The sequence below is a fragment of the Aspergillus pseudodeflectus genome (genome assembly GCF_044049435.1).
Source record: "Aspergillus pseudodeflectus strain CBS 756.74 chromosome Unknown BJX68scaffold_41, whole genome shotgun sequence".
Classification (NCBI taxonomy): domain Eukaryota; kingdom Fungi; phylum Ascomycota; class Eurotiomycetes; order Eurotiales; family Aspergillaceae; genus Aspergillus; species Aspergillus pseudodeflectus.
In genome coordinates, this window is record NW_027263817.1 from 100,545 (window position 1) to 121,846 (window position 21,302).

The window sequence follows — 21,302 nt, forward strand, 5'->3', positions numbered from 1 at the left end:
CAATAGGAACCAATCAACACAATATAATCTCTCGCTGTTATGCACAGCTATATGCGTCTTCCATTTGAGCACCACGTATGACTCCTACCCTGGTCTATCGCCAGTGAGAGTTCCACTCCTGGCTACAAGAGACCCCGCGGTGCTGAGCATAAACGACTAGTAATCCGCATTCCACAACGGCTTTGCAGAGAAACTGGCCTGTCACCAAGCGTTGTACCTACCAGACCAGCATCAACACGGCAGATGTTAGAGGATTTAGTAGTAGCAGTTATATAAAGTTAGATTTCAGGAGTGATTAATCGTTAGGAGGTTCCACATAGTGTCCGGAAACACCTCTGTGATGGAGAGATTGGGATACGACCGTGTGCTCAAAAGTACAGATCAATAATCCTTCTCAGGAGGCTATAGAGCCTCATAGAGCCACTATGTAGAAAGGCAAACTCTTCATTGCCCCCACCTCCTCCTGAGAGTGGACGCCACAGCAGCATTACTGAGCTCGCGATATGGGTCTGCCGATGAGATGTTTGTCGTATCACGACTGTTGTGCTTCTGGCGATTCCGGCGTATGATATTGCCATGAGGGTTCCTGGACAGGGTGAGAAGAGCTAAAACTTTAGAAACAAGAACACAAAAAAGGTATGATAGTGCAGAGTAGAATACTGAATTAGTTTATGTGATTCGCTAAAAACGGACTGCAGTGCCCCTGACATGAAAATGAACGTATTGTGGTCGACTTCTCGTAACATCAGATGTCCTTACTTGACCTGGTATCACCCCACCGACTCCGATAATCCCCCAACCTCAACATCTGCTCATGTTCACGCAGATACCGCTCGCTCGAGAAATTCTTATAAATATTCGCGCGCCCCAAAAGCCCCAGGTTCCTTCTCTGCTCAGCCTTATCGTACATCCGCCGCGTAATCAGCTCCACCTCGTCTTCCGACGGCCTGAGCGATAACGTAGGAGGAACATGACCCTGCTCATCTTCAGCAAATTCCGCCCAGGGCCCCAATAGTGCCAGAATGCGGATCTGTGCTGCTGCAAGCGACGTTGGGTCATTGGGCGCTACGACCTCGCTGAATTTTTGACCCGTGATTGGGTCTGTCACGACACAAAAGGACGATCCGACGTCCGTGCAGACGACGGGAAGACCGGCTAGGGCTGCTTCGCCCATGGCTAGTGGGAGGCCTTCGGAGATGGATGAGTTCATGAATAGCCACTGCACGCAAGGTATTTCATTAGCACTCGGTCCATGTTATGTGGGAAAACCGGAGAACCCAGGAAATAGAACCACAAACATACCGCATCTTCAAGCGCAACAAGCGGGTCCCCCAGCCCCTTGAGGAAAACATGGCCGCGCAGCTCCTTCGCGTCAATCATCTGCTGACACTCGGACGAGTACCCAGGAGAGCGCTGCATGTCGCCATATACGTTAAGCCGGTAGTCGCGGAACCCCCAGTGGTTGACCAGCACGTCCGCGGCGAGTATAGCCGTCTTGATATCCTTGACATACCGAACGTGCGATAGCATCACGACCGTCGGCGGGCCCGTCTTCTTGGCCTCTCTGGCTGGTTTATATTTCTCCATGTTTGCGATGCCGTTCACCACTGCATTAATCTTCCGATTGAACAGCTTTCGGTGCTGGATCGTGCCTTGACAGGTTCCGAGCTCGGTTTCCCAGCCGGGGTTGAAGTATTCGCCGCATGGGAGGATAATGTCGGCGTGGTGTAGGACGAGGACGCATGAGAGATGGCCGAGGCTAATTAGGGCGTTGTTGACGAAGACTGAATCCTGCGAGACGGCTGAGGAGAGGAAGGCGGTTATTTCGCGGAAGCTGATGCAGTGGTCCCACACCTGCAGTACGCACTGGCGTTTTATCTTGCACAAGACGCCGTATGTAGCTCCGGTGAAGTGATGGGAGACCTGAAATACAGTGGGGATCTTTTCTGGAACGGGGATGGAGAATATGAAGAGATCTATAGAAGCATGGGTCAACTTTCTTGTTGTGAGAGTGTGACAAAGGAGGGAATAAAAGGAGATCTTACAGCGATGCCACATATCCAGCGCATTATCCAGCTGCGAGATTGTGGGCCTCTCGGCCTCGAGCCATTGCGAGGCAGGAATACCTGCCTGCACATCTTCGCCGAGCCAGAGCTCTCGCCATGTCTGCCTGACTATATCGCTCATCCAGACATCATTCCAGCTGCGTACTTGAAAGTAATCATTCAGGTCCACCAGCGCTTGCGTAGCTTCATTAAGGTGGACCTGGTCTAGACGATGCTTGCGAGCGCACCGTACAAGGGTGCATAGTATAGGGACGAAATTCACCCGGATATCGGCGGGAGTTGTAACACAGGTCTTCTCGGCAATTTGCGAATATAGAGAGCGCTGAAAGATCCCATGCGTTGGATGTAGAAAATCCAGTCCCCATTGCGGGAGTATTGTCAATGAATCAACGTTGCGCTCGATTTGGAACCGAGGTAGGCCAAAGTCATTCGCGGCTTCAGCGATGATATGCCATCTTATTCGCTTGATGTTATCAACGAGATCTCGCCGGCACGCCGAAACTCCGCCCGGCTCATTGGGCCATGTGCCCGTGTCCATGGCCAGGACATGGAGATTGTCGCTGCTGGTAGTATCCGTTTGGGGGGATTGTGTTTGTATGGTGCTCGCCACAGAAGTGTGCAGGTCACTATACCTGAGTGCTAGAGGAACCCAAGGACTGATCTTCTGATCAAGATCGAGTTCCGGAAGAATGGCGTCGGCATTTGCGTTGAGATACTCGGTTGCAGCACCCAGCCTCCCCCGCTCCCGATGCTGCCAATATGGTTTGAGTACAACACTCGACCGCATCATCGTTTCATCCAGCCATCTAGCAGTAACAGCATCGACGTCATGGGATGTTTTCCACGCTTGCCAAAGGTACGATCGGCCTCGCGATATCGGAACCAGATACCGCCTGGTATTGCGCTTGAAGAGACGAGACAGTGTACCCATCCGTGGCGGGAATTCCACCAGGGGATTCTCGCTTCGGAAGGAGTTCACTGTGGGTCGTTGAAGCACATTGAACCAGTCCTCGGAGATCATGGCTGGAACAGGAATCTCGGCACCACCGAGGGTCACTCGTAGTGTTGCCTGAAACCTGTGATCATAGGTCCAGACTGCATTGTAGACCTTCTCGCCCTCGATAAAGAGGGCCGCTGTGACACGGGGAAAGGGGATCCATTCATCCAATCCCCCCGATGTCCGGGGAACCGCCCACGCAACTTGGACTGTAATGTCTGGAAAAGCATATTCGGCGCGGATGATCTCTTCAGCCGCCGCGCCGTTTTTCGCATACCAGTATTGGAACCCAGAAGGTTTAGTCCCGCGCAGTGCAGAGCCGGAGATGATATACCCTCGACGATCGTAGTACGCCACTTGCGATTTTAGCTTACCAGCAAGGCACAGTCGTTGGATGGGCACTTTCGTATTAGCCTCCGTGGAGACTTGCGCGGCGTATTCATAGACGAAGCTGTTTGTCAGAACACCCTTGCCATCGTATTCATCGCGGGCACGCAATAGCCAATCACTCGTGTACGAATTTATCGCGGCCAGGCCCTCGGTTTTGTTCGGCTCTTGTTCCTGGCGACCTGAATATGTGTTTACCTGGAAGCGCCCGTCCGGCTCCGAATGCACGAAAGACGTAAATCGGCCGTCCAAGGTGACCAGAGCAATCCGGTCCTTGTCGATTGTTACTGTTTCCGCTTTCATGGACTTGTACAGCGTGGTGATTCTCTCTCGTCCGAGCAGCTTGACCGCGTTAATAAGAGGTAAGACCAAGCAATAGTCAAGGAAGCCACTTACCAGGACCACCGGAAGGACTGTATCTTGTAGTACCTTACAGAATAACCAGATTGCTGTCAGGAACCGTCGGGTCAGCCATGAGACAATCGAGGGCTCCCCACGCAACATGTAGTGCAGTTCCCTCTGGTACTCGGGATCTGCAACAAGCGCGAGGACGGTGAATTTAATGCATGTGTTGAGTGCATGATAGAACTGGAGAAGCCTCTGTTTCACCACCCCCAGGAAGTCCTTCTCTTCCATTATATTATAGGTTAGCTCGGGGGATCCTTCATGTCGGTTCGGACTCGTAACATGCGATAGGACTGTCACCTCCACCTTCTTATCCTCGTTGGCGAGCAGATTAGGCTGCCCAATGCACAATAAGTCTTTGTCTGATCCTCTGGACACGCCAGAATCGGGAGAAATGGCCTGAGCGTACTCGCTGACAGCCTCGGCGAGTGAGGCACTCAGATCCGCTCTTGCCAGCCAAAGATCCGCATCCGCTAGCTGTGTCAGTCCGAGCCTTGAACACATCCACCTCGCCACAGAACTGGACAGCTCGTGTGGCTGTCCTCGTGCCCGCTGCAAGAGGAAAGTGCGAACGTCATGAGGAAGAAGATCCCATTCCTGACCAGTGTTCACACCCAGAACAAGGTGACGCAGGATAGTCTCTTGGGTACTTGGAACAATGCTGTCCCGGTCGCGGGGTGAAAACTGGAGTTGGCGCTTGATTCCATCCGCAATCGGGAGACGGCCATTCAAAACATCCGGCGGGTGAACGAGGATCTCAGAAAGCATGGCGTGGTCATGGGGCCAGCCGAAGATATTCTCCGCTGTGCTCGACACTAGCGCTTCGGCTATTGTATGATAGCTGTCCTGCAGGGTATCCTGGCTCGAGTCCAACGGCGTGATGACAATAATATGTAGCAATGACGAAGTCTTCTTAGTTACGGACCGGAATGACGGCTCCTCCTTTGATCGGAGCACAAAGTGAGAACAGACAATCTCCACCACTATCTCTCCAGACTCCCACAGGGCTGCTGTGCGGCGTAGCACGTCGTTTGCTTGTGGAAACGCTCGGGTAATCCGCGAGTCCTGACATCGATGTGGTGAGAGAAGTATCTCCATAATTTGGGGGCACTGCGAATGCTCGACCCTGCGACGCAGATCCAACGGTAGGGACGTAATCATCCCGAAAGTATGAGCCACGCTGGACTGCGAGATGTCTGTTACTGGCTCCAAGGCGGTGCAGGTGTACGTTGCGACCTCAGCCACCGAGTCGCTCTCTGTACCATCCGTCATATCCGGTGCCCATCCGACAGTCGCCTTGACAAACGACAGAGACGCCGCAGTCCACGTACCCGCCGCCAGCCCAATCACGCCACTATACGACAACCCCTCTGGGAGGAGGCGAAGAAGAAGGCATGTCGCGAATCCAACAGCCGTCCCGAGAGCCAACGGACGATCAGACCGATGCCGCGCGTATATCCTGCTGTACTGGTACCACAGGAGGCCGCTGTACGCGCCGACGTAGGCCAGGTACATCTGTGTTGCGCTGCGCGAGGATTCAAATGTCCATAGCAAAGCCGCTGTCATGGCCAGTCCCCAGACGTGGAGGAGGGTATACCTCAGGAGGTAGGACCAATAGAGTGCCCGGCGTTGCCGCTTCGTGTTGCGGATTGCATCGCGTAGAGTGTCGAGACTGGATACCTGCTCGTCTCCATCCTTATGGGCGAGAGCCCAGAGCGGCTTGGAAACCGCGTCGAGGATAATCGCCCCCGCGAGATAATAGGCCAGCCCAAATCCCACAGCCAGCCGATACGTCTCACTGGAAATAGAGAGACCGACGATCGATTCGCCTGTGAAGAGAGCAGTCCACTTGTCCATCAGCGCGAGAGCAAAGTATAAACACCCGCCCCAGACTTCCTGCCCAGAGTGTACCCAGTGCAGAAATGCGCTGTGCTGCCTAAGTCCCTTTTGCATCTTTACTAGGCTCTCGATTGCAGACTTTAGTTGCAGGTTCCAGGTCGTGCTGTAGGGTAGTGGTAATCGCGTCCCCATGTACTTGCAGTACCAAGTAAGCAGAACAACCACCGCTGGATGGCCCCTCGCTAACCGCTCGACAAACGGATCAGGCGAGGATCGTCGCCAGGGTCGGAACGACTGTTCCTGTTGAACACGATCCCATAACGCTTGGCGGATCGTAAGATAGGATAGTGGCTCTCCCTTGCTTGTTCCATCGGGGTTCCGCGACAAGTGTGTCTGTTGATACCACTCGATGACCTCTTCATCGGTCACGCACGGGATATCGAGATACCAGCTGTTCCACTTAGATACTACCCGCCGCGCAAAGAAGAGCAGGACCGCTAGGAAGACCGCCAGGACAGATGGATAAATCACGATGTCATGATGAAGCCACGTGGTGAGGAGGGGAGAAATAAGCAGAATGGGAACACAGGTTACAATCACCAGACGGCCCTATCAAGGTCAGAGTAATGCGAAGATCAACGTATGGCTACACGTACCGATTGAAACCGATGCCCCTGGATCTCGTAGATGGACATGGCCGACACAACCATCAGATATGTGGTAAGAATGACGAGGTAGAGGAGAAAGATTACCCCCGAGCGAAAGGTCTGCGCGATGCCAATTCCAATACACGTCACTGCACCTATTGTCAAAACGACGGCGAGTCCAGCAACAAACCGCGTCATGACAAACATGCTCGTTGCAGGGAAGGCCATGGAACACATATAATAGCTCCCACCAGAGGTAATCCACGTGCCAAAGGCGCCACCTAGGAGCAATGAGACCATCAGCGCAGCAGTCGCAATAGTCTTGTCTGCGTTTTCCATGAAAGCTGAGAGGTAGAGCCCGCGCCCTACTGTGGTAAGGAGGATAATATCAATAAGTGCTGGGATTGCGAAGATGCCAAGTGACCCGATGCGGTAGTACACAGAGGTATGCTCATGAGATGCTGGGTCCGGATCCAGGTCAACGTCCATTGAATGATAACTCGTTGGGAGGTCGGGGCCGTCTTCTGGTAAAGGGGGTGGGGGAGGATGGCTTTGGTAGTATGTGCGGGTTTGATCAAACAGGATGCGGCCGAGTTCGTTGGGCGTCATGTCGAAATAGCCGTCGCACCGTGCTCCCACTGCGTAGAATTCCGCGAAGCAAGCTGCTTGCACGTGGTGCAGATTTGGTCGAGGATTCCGATCAAGCACTTCGAGGAAAATCTCACCCAGGGCGACTTTACGGGCGGCGCAGAAGACTGACATTGCCAGAAAGTCGGCCTTGGGATCAATGCATGAGTCCTGCAGAACAGTATCCAGAACTGTGATTAACTGGGAAAGTGTGCCCGTGTCTCGATGAGCAAGAGCCTCTTCCAGACGGACATTACTCTCCTTGAACACCGCCAATGCAGAGGTATACTCAAGTGCCACGCCTCGAGTCTGGTACCACTGTAGGCGACACTGAACGAGCTCTTCCGGGGTCACTTTACCGGCGAGATACTCCACCGAGGACATGCGGCGCAGCTGGGACAGAGTAGGGGTATCCAGGACCTGATACTCGCAGACACTCAGTACTTTAGCGGTGAGCTCAGCTGATTGCGGGCACGTAGATTGATCCAGACGCCTCATCCACTGGAGGGTTTCTGCTGGTGTGAGTTCCTCTATATCCCGCACCAGCCTGGGGGGCAATCCCCATTTCGAAGAGCACCGGTTGTTGGCGTCTTTTACCATTGTTTCTGCTAATAAACACTCGAACCGCGTCAATCCGCGACTTGACAAGAAGGTGTGTAGTATTGTGCCTGCAGGATCCGTAGTCCTGCTGGACAGATATATATCTGTAGCTCCGGTAGTGGAGTCGACTCCGTACATTCCCCAAACTTGCGCTTCACTGCGAGTGCGGAATCCGGAGTGTAGCCCGACCCAAACTCGAAGTTTATCGTGACTCTTGGTGTCACTGGGAGAAAGGAGGTCGATCAATTCCCGAATGCTCGAAAATGTGGTGGATGGCGTGGGACTGTCGGGCTCAACTTTCAGTGCAGTGCGTAGCTCCCAGGCCACCTTGTCCAATTTGTCCTGCTGAACCCGCTCCAGAAGACCCAGATCACGAAGGCCAACCTGTGCGTCCAGTAACTCATTGATCTCAGTTGGCGAGCAGTCAAGGCCGAGCTGGAAGCAACCCAGGCCAGTGTAGTCCACGCCGGAGGAGGATATCAAGAAAGGATTGAGATCCGGAGAGGAGCGCTTGAATTGCCAGTCGACCTTGCTGACCTCTTTTTCCAGACCCAGCGGGTCGACGTCCCTCGTGGTATGAATAACTCTCAATCTCTCTTCGAGATCCGGAAGAAAAGCGTCTAAAGCTTCAAAAAGAGACTTATGCCCCACGTCTTCGGGCAGTATCTTGCCAAATATTAGCTGAGAAAACACTCGTCGTCAGGAATACACTCACCGCGTCATTCAAACGCCATCGATCGTGCATCCTCGCTACCGAGTCGTCTCTTAGCCACGCCAGCGCCGACAGCGGTTCCTCCACGACTCTCCTCGACGCAGCCACATCCGCATCCATCACTGCAGACTTGGGCCCGATCCAACTCAGAGCACTGTTGTAATTGCACCATTTGAATGTGCGCCGCAGCGTAGAATGCGGAATCACCACATCATCGTCGACCACCTCCATCATGGCAAAATGACAACTTCCCGCGGGCTTCTGAGCGGCCAATGCCCGCATGGTCGAGCGTACATGCGACATTTGGAAGTAGTCTCGATGGCTCCCATCAGGTGCAATTGTACCATTCTGGAAGATAATCCCCTGCACACGGCTCATGTTGATGCGATCATAGTGGCTCACGTCGCCCAAGGTGCCCGGTGGTATCTCCAGCCAGACGTTGAGACCGATATGGTTGATATAGTCAAGCAAATGACTGAGGACCGGAGGTGTGAAATGTTCTTCCCAACGAGCTAGAACAATGCCATGAAAGGGCGTCTCTTGCATACAGGGTAGTTTCAAACATGAGACGAGGATGTTCGAGAGAATCTGTAGGGCCTGAATGACTTTATCATTTGAAGTACTAGAGGTAAATCCCACGCAGCTCTGCACGTCCAGTCGACTCAGATAATATGCAGAGTCATGGCTATGCACCCCCTTTACGACGCCCTGCTTGAAAGGATTTACCACGATGACATCCCATTCCGACAAGAGACGGGCTTGTTCCTCGCTCGGTGGGTCGTCTATTCCGCCGAGATAGACGCTGAAGGACTTGAAACTTTTGCCGACTTGTCCATTTGAGCGCAGGGGTTGTGAGCGAGCCTTGAGGGCGTTGATATAGCCGACAACCGGCGTGGGCGCCCCCGGAGCTTGACGGCGTCTCTACAGGCCCTGAATTCAGCTTTTGTGACCTTGATTGGAGACTGGTGCATACCTTCCACTGTGCAAACACGGTTCTTCCAATTATAAACAAGCCGTAGACAATACCCAGGCCTATGGTAACGAGCACGACAACGACAAGGACCTACGCGGAATTAGCGATGATTCCATATGACAGGAATTTGCTGAAAGACCTACCCGCCCTGCCCATGTGCTGACCATGTCATGCCAGCCGATGGCATGCATCCCCGTATAAGTCGCGTCCATTGTTGTAGCGGTAGGCCAGGGTGAATGAGGACGCCTGATTGCGCCTGATCCTCCTTAACATGGCGTGATTCTCGAGAACACAAGAAATACAACTGATGGCCGAGATTTCGCCTTACGGCCGTCCAAGTACCACACTACATGTTAGTCATAATGAACTATCGATATACCCCGCAGCTCGATGCCAGTTGTTCTGGCCCTCATGGGAGGATTCATACATGACGAAAGCGGCTTACCCTGCATGTATACTGTCGTGGCACCCTGCCATTCTGGTACAAAATCATCACTTTGAGGCTCCATCAAAACTAGGTACAGAGGCCCGTCAAGAGATAGGCTAAATTAGGTTGCTATGTTGCCGTTTGTTACGTCGAATCTCTCTCTACAAAAAGCCCTTGATTTCTCAAACTCTAGATAAATCACCATCAAGAAGGCAGAACCTCTGTCAATGATCATTGGAGTTTTGTTCTAACAAGAGAGGCTTGCACGCAACTGGGCCCAGATCCTCCGCCGATCCGCCATGTGGTCTTAGCACATTCCCAACGGATCTCGCGGGGTTAGTCCCAACGGTGACAGAGTCGCATCTCCCGCTTTCGGACGACATGTGGCTTATTCTTCCACGGGTAAAAGGCATATGTACTTCTTATATAGTGTGCAGATGCGACACGCCATGGGCTGGTTTGGGAAGTGCTGCCTATAGTGGCTGACCTGATAATTGACGTCTTGATTGATTCAATGGACACAGATTCCCATGTAGGCCTGCTCCGCGTCCCCCCGTAGCTCACCTGGGCTGGATCTCCCATGATGTATTTCGAGGACTCCACAATGTCCCGAGCTTTGGTTTCCCACACCATATATTTCGAGTGCATCCGTAACCCATGGTGTACCTACCTTGACGCTTTCGGCCCCTTGCCTTCTATCCCACGAAATGATGGCTTCAGGCGGTATTTCCCAAAAGAGCTCGTCCAGTTCACTGGAGTCTGTTTTCGACCGGTCCTCCTCCGGCACAGACTCGGACGGGGCATACGAAATCGCATCCGTACCACGGCCTGAACGCGGAGATGAGCAGTATGTCCTTGTTACAGGAGGACTGGGGTACATCGGCAGTCACACCTGCTTGGAGCTGTTGAAATCCGGATACAACGTTCTCATCGTCGAGGACCTGAGCAACAGTTACCCCCATATCTTTCTTCAGATATTGGCAGTCGCGCGGGAATATCATACCGCTCGACAAACTGTCCTCCCCAGGGCCATTCTTTCAGTTAACGACTATGGCGATGTACCGGCGATGGGGGCCCTCCTTGATGCATACGCCTCCGGACCAGCAGGAGCAGCACAGAACCGCTCAAGGATTATAGGCGTTATCCATTTCGCTGCCTTCAAGCAGGTGGAGGAGAGCATCTGTGATCCCTTGAAATACTACGAAAACAACATTGCCCGGCTGCTTGGCCTCTTGAGGCTTCTAGGCGAGTTCAACATCAAGACCTTCATCTTCTCTTCGTCTGCCAGCGTCTACGGCTCCCAGGCAGGGGCCGGCCAATTGCTCCGCGAGGAAGACTGTCTCCATGAGCAAGAAGTGACCGACTTCTCAGCTGGCAATGGTCCTCCGCCTCATCACAAGTCGACTTTTTCAACCATAACCAACGCCTATGGTCGCACCAAGCTATTCGGAGAAGCCATCCTGGCTGATCTCGTGCGCAGCGATCTCTCATGGAAGATCATCGCCCTGCGCTATTTCAACCCCATTGGCGGCGATGCGTCCGGACTCCTAGGCGAGGAGCCCAAGACCCCTTCGACGACCCTACCCGCGGCCCTGAGCGGGGTTATGACAGGTCAGAGTGAGAAGGCATACATATACGGCAACGACTGGGACTCTCATGATGGGACCCCGGTTAGGGACTTTATCCACGTCACCGACCTGGCCCGCGGGCACATTGCCGCGCTAGAAGCTGCTATCCAGGGCCGTGTGAAGGAGAGCTTTCGCACATTCAATTTGGGCACCGGGTCGGGTCATTCCGTCCTTGACCTTATAAAGACACTGGAGGGTGTTTCGCGTCGGTCGATTCCTTGTGATGTCGTGGGGAGGAGGCCGGGCGATGTGGTGTCTTCTGTTGCGAATACGGAGCGGTCAGCGCTGGAGCTGGGATGGAAGACGGAATTGACACTAGAGGATGCTTGCAGTGATCTTTGTAATTATTTGGAGAACAGGAATAACTCGTGTGGGTGCTCCTGATTGCATAGTCCTGGTTTATGCTGGCCGAGACCTCGACAGTCGCAGAGCAACGTCTGGGGTTTCGTCACTTGAGAGGAAGCAAAAAGTGATTACTGTTGTAATGCTATCGGTTCGACTTTATAAACTCTATGGTTATTCTTGATGAATGGATGATTATAAACGGGGGCTCGTTGCCACCTCATTCTGTGGCGAATAGTGCATAATCCTGCTCAGGAACCGTAATGTAGACACTTTCGTATTGCTATCTCGGTTGGTAGTCGGGAGAAGAAACACAACATCATGTCAATACTTGGCACATGGTGACGGCTAAGAATGAAAATGTCACAATGACCCCCTGCAATGCGTGGCGGCGGGCGGCGCGTAGTTGGGGCATCTCGGGTTTATCAGCCACCTCTTCCCCCCAAATAAACCCTTATACATCGCGCATAGGCCAGTACCTACCAGCCGCGGTGCACTTGCTGGCCATTCATATTGCATTTTCTTGTGCGACAAATTGAGGCGATGGTCCAGGTCCCCCACATTCTCCGGCCCCCGAAGCTCAGCTTCAGCTAAGACCCCCCGTTGTGATATGGAATGGAGGCAACGCGAATCCTGATCCTTCGAGGCTTGTTGAGTTTATCGCGTCCGAGGCTTTTGGCGCATAGCTAAACAATCCGATGTATCTCAGCACATATATGCTGCAGTTTGGCGACACGTCGGTGGCCGAGAGGATAATCACTCAGGACCCCTTCCTTCCTCTCTCTCACGCACACATGCAAAGGCCGATTAACATCTTGGCTACAGTCACTCTTTGATATTTGTCTACCTCGTACTGCTAGCTGAAACAGCCTGATACCTGTGATGGGGGTCAATGTCTCGACCACAATCCCACCCAACACCCCTGTCGCTCCATCTCTGTTTCCCTCCGCGTTCTCGACAATCCCCATATCTATTCCTTTCAGCGCCTTTAACATAAGCGCCTACACTCCTCTCCCTACCAATGCGATTGCCAACATCCCCAGCGCTCTCGCTACCAGTGTAGCCGCCATGAGCTCCACTGCTTCCAATGGGGCCTCAATCCTCGCCGCCCACATCCTGGTTATCGCCCGGGACTCTGCCCAAGCAAGCATCGCGTACTCGGGCCTAAATGCATACGGGATCCCATATACAACGCTGCTCGTCCCACAAGCTGGCGCCCAGCTACCGGAGCTCGACTCTCCAGATGGAGGAGGCAGATTCGGTGGAATAGTCGTAGCCGGGGAAGTGAGCTACGACTATGGGAATGGAACCTGGACCAGCGCATTGACCGCAGCTCAATGGAGTCAGCTCTACGCCTATCAGCTGAAATATCGCGTCCGGCTGGTCGAGTACGATGTCAGCCCTGGGAGCAAATTCGGCACGAAACCTGTCGCAGGGGCCTGCTGTGAGAACATGGAACAGATGGTGTCTTTCTCTAATACGTCTGATTTTCCTTCTGCTGGGCTTCGCACGGGGGCTGCTGTCAGTACAAAGGGGCTCTGGCACTATCCTGCGGCAATCGTCAACAGCACCAGCACCAGGGCCATCGCCACATTCGCGCCCAACCAGCTGTTCGCAAACGAGACAGTTGCAGCAGTGATCAATAACTTCGACGGACGCGAGCAAATGGCATTCTTCATTGCATTCGATACGACCTGGAGCGCAACCTCGATGTATCTGCAGCATGCATGGATCAGCTGGATCACCCGTGGCGTGTACGCAGGCTATCGCCGCGTGAATCTCAACACGCAGATTGATGACATGTTCCTCAGTACGCAGATGTATAAAAGTGACCGCAGCTTTCGCATCACACCTGCAGACCTCAATGGGATTGCCAGCTGGCTGCCGAGTATCCGGGGGAAATTGAACCCCGGCAGTGTGTATTTCATGGAGATCGGACACAATGGTAACGGGAATATCGTCGCAGCAACAGAGGCTGTTGGCGAGGTTGTTTGCAATGGCGGGGCTATTGTGCTCTCAGATCCAGGACCCACGCCGCCCGAGTTCAAAAAGCCATTGGGAACCGGCACAAGTGTCTGGCCAAACACTCCTGCGTCGTTCAACTGGAGTGAGTCGTGTCTGGAAAGCGATGGCCTTCTCCGCTGGTGGCAGCAGAACTACAACGACTACGCCCACATCTCGCATACATTCACGCACCTCCGCCAGGATAACGTGACGTATTCTGATGCCAGCAAGGAGATTACATTCAACCAAGCGTGGTTATCCCAAGTGGGCATTTCGTCTGCAACCAGGTTCACATCAAATGGAATCGTCCCCAGCGCGCTCACGGGCCTGCATAATGGTGACGCGCTCCAGGCCTGGGACGATAATGGAATCACAAACTGTGTCGGCGATAATAGCCGTCCGGTCCTTCGCAATAAGCAGAACCCGATGTGGCCGTACTTTACTAGCCTCGACTCTGACGGGTTCGACGGGATGCAGGTGAATCCGCGGTGGCCGACGCGCATTTACTTTGACTGCGATAGTCCGGAGTGCACTCTACAGCAGTGGGTCGATCGATTTTCGGGCAGTGCCGGTGCAGACTTTAACAGTCTCCTTGTGGCAGAGAGGGAAACTACCTTGGTCTACCTGCTTGGCCTTTACCATGACAGTTACATGTTCCACCAGGCGAACCTACGGAATGTGGATGCGAAAAACATGACCATTGGCACTTCGACAGGACGGTTCTCGATCTTTCAGGCGTGGATAGAAACCATAGTGCAGGAGATGGTAAGGCTCGTGACGTGGCCGATTGTATCGACCACCCATCAACAGGTTAGTAACAAGAGCCTTTCTCTTCCAACGGGCAGCCATGAGCAAATAGCTAACAAATTTACCGTCTAGATGTCCGAGAACTTCTTACAGCGGTATACCCGCGACCAGTGTGGGTATGCACTCGGGTACGAGATCTCAGGCGGCTACATAACCGGTGTGAGAGTGACTGCCAAGGACAACCAGTGCGGCGCAGAGATTCCGGTGACCTTGCCGGGTGGAGTCTCGGATACCCAAGGCTTCACCACGGAGCAGCTTGGCAGCGATCCCCTGACCGTCTGGGTCCAGCTCTCTGGTCAGCCTGTGAGTCTTGCTCTTGCGACTCCGATTGCGCTATAGGGTGGTTCGGGGGATGGGCACAGGCACGGGAGATACCTATTTTTGCGAAAGTACTGTAGCTGGCTAGAATATTATAACAAGAGTAACTGACAACTTCGCCTACAAATTTGGCTCTAATTTTCCACAACGCAAGGTAGCTCTGGGAGCCAATGAGAATCCAGTGCGCACGGAGCCTGATGGAAGATTCTGGGCGCCCGTTGCTCAGGTTTCGCTTCAGATTAGGGATCCGGAGAAGGTGAATTTGCGGTGGAGGAAGATTGGGGAGGAGTAATGTTTTCAGAGGCCATGCCATGCCATAAACAATTATACTGTGTAGATCCATAAGAAACAGAGCTATCCTTTCCTTGACAAGATGTGATATCAACCAACCGTCATCCCCCCATTGATCCTGACCGTCTGCCCATTAACCCACGAACTCTCCTCGCCCGCTAGGAACGTCACCACATTCGCAACCTCCTCGGGCTTTCCCAGTCGTCCCGCCGGCGCAATGTTACTCTGCATCTGCACCATCTGCTCCGTCTTGCCAACATAATACGCATCCGTCCCAATCGGCCCGGGCGCAATCGTATTCACCGTGACTCCCCTCCGTCCGAGGTCTTTCGCTAGCACGCGTGTCATCTGCTCGACCGCGCCCTTGGACACTGTGTAGAGGAGGTAATTCGGTGTGACCATGCTGAATGCCGCGAGCGAGGTCGAGAAGAGCATCACCCGCCCGCCATCGGGGATATGCGGCGCGGCCGCCTGGACGGTGAGGAGGGGCCCCTTGACATTTGCCGCGAAAAGCGTGTCAAAGTCCTCCTCGCTGATACTCGCCAGATCGCCCTTTTGCCAGAGGAGACCGGCATTCAGCACGAGAATGTCGATTTTCCCGAACCGGTCAACGGTTTCTTTGATGAGGCGCGCGATCTCGTCGCGCTTCGACACGTCGGCTTGGATTGCAATTGCCCGGTCCGAACCGATTTCAGAAACGACTTCTTCGGCTGCCTTTGAGGAGGAGATGTAGTTGACCACCACGCTTGCGCCGTCCTTTGCGAGTGCGAGGGCTGTGGCGCGACCGATTCCGCGCGAGGCGCCGGTTACTAAAGCAACTTTTCCGGAGAGGCGGGGCATTTTCCAAGATGGATCGTGGTACTTGGGAGGCTTGGGTATAATTGAATGGACCGGAATGAACTAGATGAACTGGATGATTGTACGCGGTTGGAGTTGGGGTTCTTCTTGCAACTATATATCTGCTCATGACGTCGTCGATAAGCCCGGAGATAACTGCATGCCCGCGCCTCGGCCTTAGTATGCTTTGTTCTACCAGTTGCAACGCCGGGGATTGGGTGGCACGTGGAGGCTATTATGCTTGCTGACGATGGATGTCGCACAGATCGACCCAGGGAAAAAGTCGGTAGCGTCATCATTGGCGAGAGCTGGGGGAATTGGATGCTAGCGACCGAGCGATCGAGACTATGTCTAAGCAACTGACGAGCGACTAACCGCGTCGGGCAAGTTTTGCGGCTGAATTATTCCACTCGTAGTCTCATAGTAACTGGTTCCTGGGCTAGATAGATGGTCGGAGAAGAATGAAGAACAGGAACGCAAGCCACACACGATGAGCTGTCAAATCTTGTCTGTCATCACAGCTCGGAATCTCCATCAGCTCATGCAGGCCGCGACCGGAGTCCGTGGCTGATCGGGGATAACACGCGCCATGCGATTGGATTATTGACCGCCCGCTAATACAGATACAGACAAGCGTCTCATCTTGGATTATTGGAGCAGAGCTGCCGCTGACTTCCTGGCGCCACTTGCACCACCCTCAGTCGTGCAGACCATGGAATGTCCAGCATGGCGGGCGATCAATCCACATTTCTATCGGCGGGGGTTGAGGGAGTGTACCCGCCGAGTGTATACCGCGATCTACCACAGGTCCATCAGCTAAAGCAGCCCTACGAGGGGGGTTCGACGGGCGCGTTGACGCCTCGCTCGTCCTCCTCGTTTTCATCTTTTGGCCCATCTACTGCGACGTATTCGAGCTTGAAATTCAGACCTCTAATGAATGGAGATACGTCGGCTCCAAATGCGCCACGCTACTCAGCAAACGCCTGCGCATGCTGCCGCAGTCAAAAGAGGCGATGCGACAAGAAGCTCCCCAGCTGCTCGAGATGTACAAAGTACGACAACCCATCCTCTGCCGACTGTCGCTAACATCTGTAGAATGAAGACGAACTGCACCTACCACTGGGATCAATGGGACCCCCAGTTCAACCCGCACCTGTCGCTCGCCGACTTTCTTATCTTCCACATCCCGGTAACAGGAGACCACATGTGGCTCCCCGGCACGCTAGAGTCTCTCCAGCCGTATCAACAAAACATGCGCGCTCGGGGCCTCGATCTCGATCGGTTCTTCGGTGGCCTGGCCATGACCACAATGGTCCAGCAGAACCAGTCCCTGGCCGGGGCGCTGGACAGCTATTTCGCGAACATCCACCCCTGGCTACCGGTAATCCACGAACAGACACTCCGGACGAGGGCGTTTCAGCTTGGCGCAGCCCCCGAGGCAGAGGTTGCACTGATTTTTCTTGCCATGCTACTCGTGCTGGAAACTCGGCGTCAAGATAGTATCGGAAAGGAAAGCCAGCTGTACAGCCTCTGTCGATATCTCTTTTCATTTCTGCAGATGAGCCGTAGTCCGTCGCTCGAGTTCGTGCAGGCTGGCCTGCTACTTGCGCTATATGAACTGGGATCGGGTCGGTCACAGGCTGCGTCCCTGACCATTGGAACGTGTGCGAGGGTGGGATATCTTCTGCGGTTGAACGTAGACGATCCGCATCACCCTGACCCGTCCTGGGTGAGATCGGAGGAGCAACGAAGGGTATGGCTGGGCGTGTACATGCTCGACCGGTAAAACACCTCCAGTCTGCACATGCACAAATGACATCACGAGCACCACTAACAATCTCAACCGCCCCAGGCTCATCCACCAAGTCGAATCCACCCCCTCCACCCCGCACGCCGTCGAAGAACCCCCGGTGACCTACCGCCTACCCATCGACGACCGCGAATGGGACCGACCCCCCGAATCCCCAAGCCACGGCTTCGAGGAGCCGTCCTTCTCAACCCCGATCCATATGCCGCTGTGCTATTTCGCTCGGGAGATCCAGGCTGTGCGCATACTGGGTCACGTGCAGATGCTCTCTAGGATCTCCAATGGGGATCGTGAGATGGTGGGGGAGCAGATGGATGGGGTCGATGGGGTGTTGTTGCAGTTTATGCACAGGCTTTTCGAGCAGACGCCGGGGAGCTGGGAGGTTCTCTGTGGGGCGAATGCGACGGCCTTGATGTGAGTGTCCTCCTCTCCATCCCGGCCACACTACCGTCGACCTGATCACCTGTGGAGGTAGTGACTAACCAGGTGGACCCTAGGACCGCTCTACACCTCCACAAAACCCGCCTAGCACTCGAAACTCAAACCCATCCCCAGCTCCAACCCAATAGTCCATATCCGCATAGTATCCCCCCATCACAATCACCAGCAACCGAACGCTCCATATTCGCGCTCCGTTCAATCATAAACATGGTGCGCGATATCTGCGCAAAGTTCAGCGCGCTGGATAGACATAAAAAGCTCCGCTGCGTGCCACTGCCCTCGCTAATATGCACGGGCGAAACCGCGCGGGTTGCGATGTGGTTGAACCAGACGGTTCCCGGCGCAAGTGTGGATGTTGAGCCGTTTCGCTTGGTTATTGCGTATGCGGCGCGGTCGTGGGGGCTTGCAGGTATGTGCCGTGCCAGCTCTATCGTATGTATGGTATGTTGAGCAAACTGCTAACTTGGCCTTGCATAGCGGATTATTTGCGATACTTTGGGTAGGTGAAATCACAAGGGAAGGTTCTGAGGGAGGTTAATGTGAATTGGGAATTATGGCATCTGGTAGCGACCTGAACACATTTTATATTCCCTCAAATTAGACAAGGGTGGTTCCATCGATTGGCTGCCGGATAACGTGTAGTGTTGCTTGGCGCGGCCGCTAGCTTCAAATGCCCTCGCAAGGGGGAGCATCCTGCATACCTACTAGTACTGGTAGTTACGGGACACGATATCCTACGCAAGATCCAGGCCAGCCCAGTACTTCAAGTCGGCAGTAATATAGACCCCCTACATATCACCCTCCCTCCTGCCCACTGACTGGCCTCGCCTCCCCGCAACCGTAACAAACATCTTCGCATCACACGAAACGCGCCCCACACCCCCCCACTCCCGCGGAATCTTCGACAACAGGGCCCAGGCTGCAAGCTCATCCCCACTTCGGAGAATGGCATTCGGACCACATTTTTCTACGATCGCGCGGCTGAATTGCGTCCATGCGCCGACGGCCAAGTAGTCCCAAATCAGTCACAGACTCTCGATCATCGGGGGTTTGAATCGTTGGACTTGTGCAAGACCGGTGTTCTGGCAGGTTGTTGGGAGGTCGCGGAGCCAGTTGTTATTCTTTGTACAAGTAGTTTTGTGCGGAAGGTGTGGTGTGGAGACGAACTTATAAGACACTCGCGTCGCCTCGATAACCCGGCGTCCCTCACACACAAGCGTGCCGGCATTTCCCTCGGCGCGTCAGGTGTCGCAGCGATCACAGTGGCGTCGTATAGATCGGCCTCGATCCACGAGGTATACCCGCCGGACTCTATTCATCTTCGTTATCTGCCAAACAATATCCATTGTGGCAATCCAATTACCGCTGGCATACTCAACATAGCCACCAAGTTGGAGAAGGAGCGCCCTCTGTTCAGTATCCCTCGCAACCGGCTCAAGATACCGCACACAGATGGGGTCATACTTCCCCCGTGACTCGGGCGCTATAAGTGCGAGAATATCCTGCGTAGAGAAGCTCGCGTTCCGTGGATGCCATTCGCGCGACTAAAACTGCGCCTCTGTGATGTTGTATTTGTTGATTTGCATGGTTGAGGGAAACAAAGCGACGTCGTTATTTGCCGGATGCTGTAATCACGAGATTAGATTGTTAGCAATGGGGTATGTAGTGACTGAGGGTGAATGATGGAAGAAAGGATGGCATAAGTAAGACGCAGACATACCCCTTCCACGTCGCGATATCTGCAATCTTCGCGTTGGGTGCCAGCAGGATGCCTGGGTGGATAAGATAGCCACATCGGAGCTGCGTCCACAGGTGCTGCAAGTGTAGTCTAGGGAGGAAGGTTTTGTCGTGAGTAAGGTTTGTCTGTACGTATGGATGACGGATTTACCTTCCACTGCCATGGTTGTTTGTGCTAATGAGATACTCGTCGGTAGTTATCATGCTAAAATCCAGTAAATAACACGCAAACTAGGCTGATGAAAGGCCTGTCTTCTATACTGGCTTCCCCCAGTGGCATGGGGTTGGTATGGCTAACAGGCCTCCGTTGTGTTCCTTGTCTGTTTGTATTTCTGGTGCTAGCTGCGCACATCATGTCTAGAATGACGGATACTGTCTTTCTCGGCGCGCAGTGGTTGAACCTAATTGGAGGTAATCCGCAAGATAATCTTCTTTGAGCGTTGCACACCATGAGTGCTGTGGGCGTGTAATCGGTGTGTCGCCCAAGAATGCCAACGAGGAGCACCTAGAGATACATAAAAGAGCTCTGGAACGAGAAAAGGATGCGACTGTTTGAAGATGGGTTGCCTTGGTCTTTCCAACCAGAACCTATTTCAAGGGCCATATGAATGCTATATATCAAGGGTTCGGGGCTCGGCGCCGGGGGCCGATGAGGTTCACGGAGTAGCATTTTGGGGCTATCGCGTCTTATTTATGCACCAATTGGGCTCTGGATGGATGGCCTCAACTGCCAGGTTTACATGGACAAATCTACGGACTAAGCTAGGCAGAATGTCGAGGGAGATTACCGTATCCAGTCATTATTCCACGTACAAACGCTGACAGGTATGCTTTGGAGAGTTAATCAATTCATGCAGCGTCCCAGCCAAGCAGTGAACCAATACGATCTTTTCCAAACATTGTACGAGAGACAGAGCTAAACGACCCCACCAGAGCTTGTAGCAACAGACGGAGCAATACTCGAAAGTAATTTCTACGCTTGTCAAGATCAGGAGAGTTGATAGTCCTCAATCAGGGAACTGTCTCAAGCGGCAGTGAATTCTCCTCGACAACTACACTTGGGCAATGACGGACAGAGTCTTAAACTAGCTAGTTGAAGCCCACTGATACTGAGAAGGCCTGAAAGACTGAGTAGAGAACTGTCGGTGGTCGAGGTTAGCTGCACTACACGTGAGTGTTATCAATACTTGGTCATGTTATATCAGGGCATCTAGTAGGAAACCAAAAACGGTAGCACATAGACTCTGATCTTATCGGTGCTTGGCCCGAAGACTCCAACATCCCGGCGGAGATTTCCGGAATGCCGTACCACAACTACCAGATACGAGTACTGTCCACCTATGTACATTGGGTCTAGAGTCGTATTTCAGTATCGGATGCTTACCCCGAACTCGGTACGCCCCCGCGTGT

General features: G+C 53.5%; 5 protein-coding genes across 5 annotated transcripts; 3 read left to right on the plus strand and 2 right to left on the minus strand.

Annotated features, from left to right (window-relative positions):
• Positions 1 to 745: 745 nt before the first annotated feature.
• BJX68DRAFT_277770 (uncharacterized protein) lies at positions 746 to 9,465 on the minus strand (the record flags this gene model as incomplete). The annotated part of the gene is made up of 8 exons (XM_071048389.1): positions 746 to 1,219; positions 1,303 to 1,976; positions 2,046 to 3,792; positions 3,847 to 6,303; positions 6,351 to 8,234; positions 8,284 to 9,201; positions 9,254 to 9,343; positions 9,397 to 9,465. The coding sequence occupies 8 exons, from the start codon at positions 9,463 to 9,465 to the stop codon at positions 746 to 748; spliced, it is 8,313 nt and encodes a 2,770-aa protein (XP_070896111.1).
• Positions 9,466 to 10,390: 925 nt separating this feature from the next.
• On the plus strand, positions 10,391 to 11,692 carry BJX68DRAFT_257116 (NAD-dependent epimerase/dehydratase family protein; the record flags this gene model as incomplete). Its single annotated transcript, XM_071043285.1, has 1 exon — positions 10,391 to 11,692. The coding sequence occupies one exon, from the start codon at positions 10,391 to 10,393 to the stop codon at positions 11,690 to 11,692; it is 1,302 nt and encodes a 433-aa protein (XP_070896112.1).
• An 840-nt stretch (positions 11,693 to 12,532) lies between these two features.
• BJX68DRAFT_269649 (uncharacterized protein) lies at positions 12,533 to 14,800 on the plus strand (the record flags this gene model as incomplete). Its single annotated transcript, XM_071046407.1, has 2 exons — positions 12,533 to 14,464; positions 14,534 to 14,800. The coding sequence occupies 2 exons, from the start codon at positions 12,533 to 12,535 to the stop codon at positions 14,798 to 14,800; spliced, it is 2,199 nt and encodes a 732-aa protein (XP_070896113.1).
• Positions 14,801 to 14,863: 63 nt separating this feature from the next.
• BJX68DRAFT_242972 (uncharacterized protein) lies at positions 14,864 to 16,028 on the minus strand. Its single transcript, XM_071041078.1, has one exon. It carries the CDS (start codon positions 15,908 to 15,910, stop codon positions 15,161 to 15,163), a length of 750 nt encoding a protein of 249 aa, XP_070896114.1. The 5' UTR covers positions 15,911 to 16,028; the 3' UTR covers positions 14,864 to 15,160.
• A 498-nt stretch (positions 16,029 to 16,526) lies between these two features.
• BJX68DRAFT_242976 (transcription factor domain-containing protein) lies at positions 16,527 to 19,017 on the plus strand. The gene is made up of 5 exons (XM_071041079.1): positions 16,527 to 16,959; positions 17,003 to 17,689; positions 17,760 to 18,128; positions 18,212 to 18,564; positions 18,633 to 19,017. The coding sequence occupies exons 1-5, from the start codon at positions 16,625 to 16,627 to the stop codon at positions 18,656 to 18,658; spliced, it is 1,770 nt and encodes a 589-aa protein (XP_070896115.1). The 5' UTR covers positions 16,527 to 16,624; the 3' UTR covers positions 18,659 to 19,017.
• The last annotated feature ends 2,285 nt before the right edge of the window (positions 19,018 to 21,302 follow it).

Bases quoted from the DNA above. Each gene is read 5' to 3' on its own strand.
- BJX68DRAFT_242976 (XM_071041079.1), top strand. From the start codon at position 16,625: ATGTCCAGCATGGCGGGCGATCAATCCACATTTCTATCGGCGGGGGTT. The intron at 17,690-17,759 runs GTAAAACACCTC...CAACCGCCCCAG, and splicing joins GGCGTGTACATGCTCGACCG to GCTCATCCACCAAGTCGAAT. The intron at 18,129-18,211 runs GTGAGTGTCCTC...GGTGGACCCTAG, and splicing joins GCGAATGCGACGGCCTTGAT to GACCGCTCTACACCTCCACA.
- BJX68DRAFT_242972 (XM_071041078.1), bottom strand. From the start codon at position 15,910: ATGCCCCGCCTCTCCGGAAAAGTTGCTTTAGTAACCGGCGCCTCGCGC.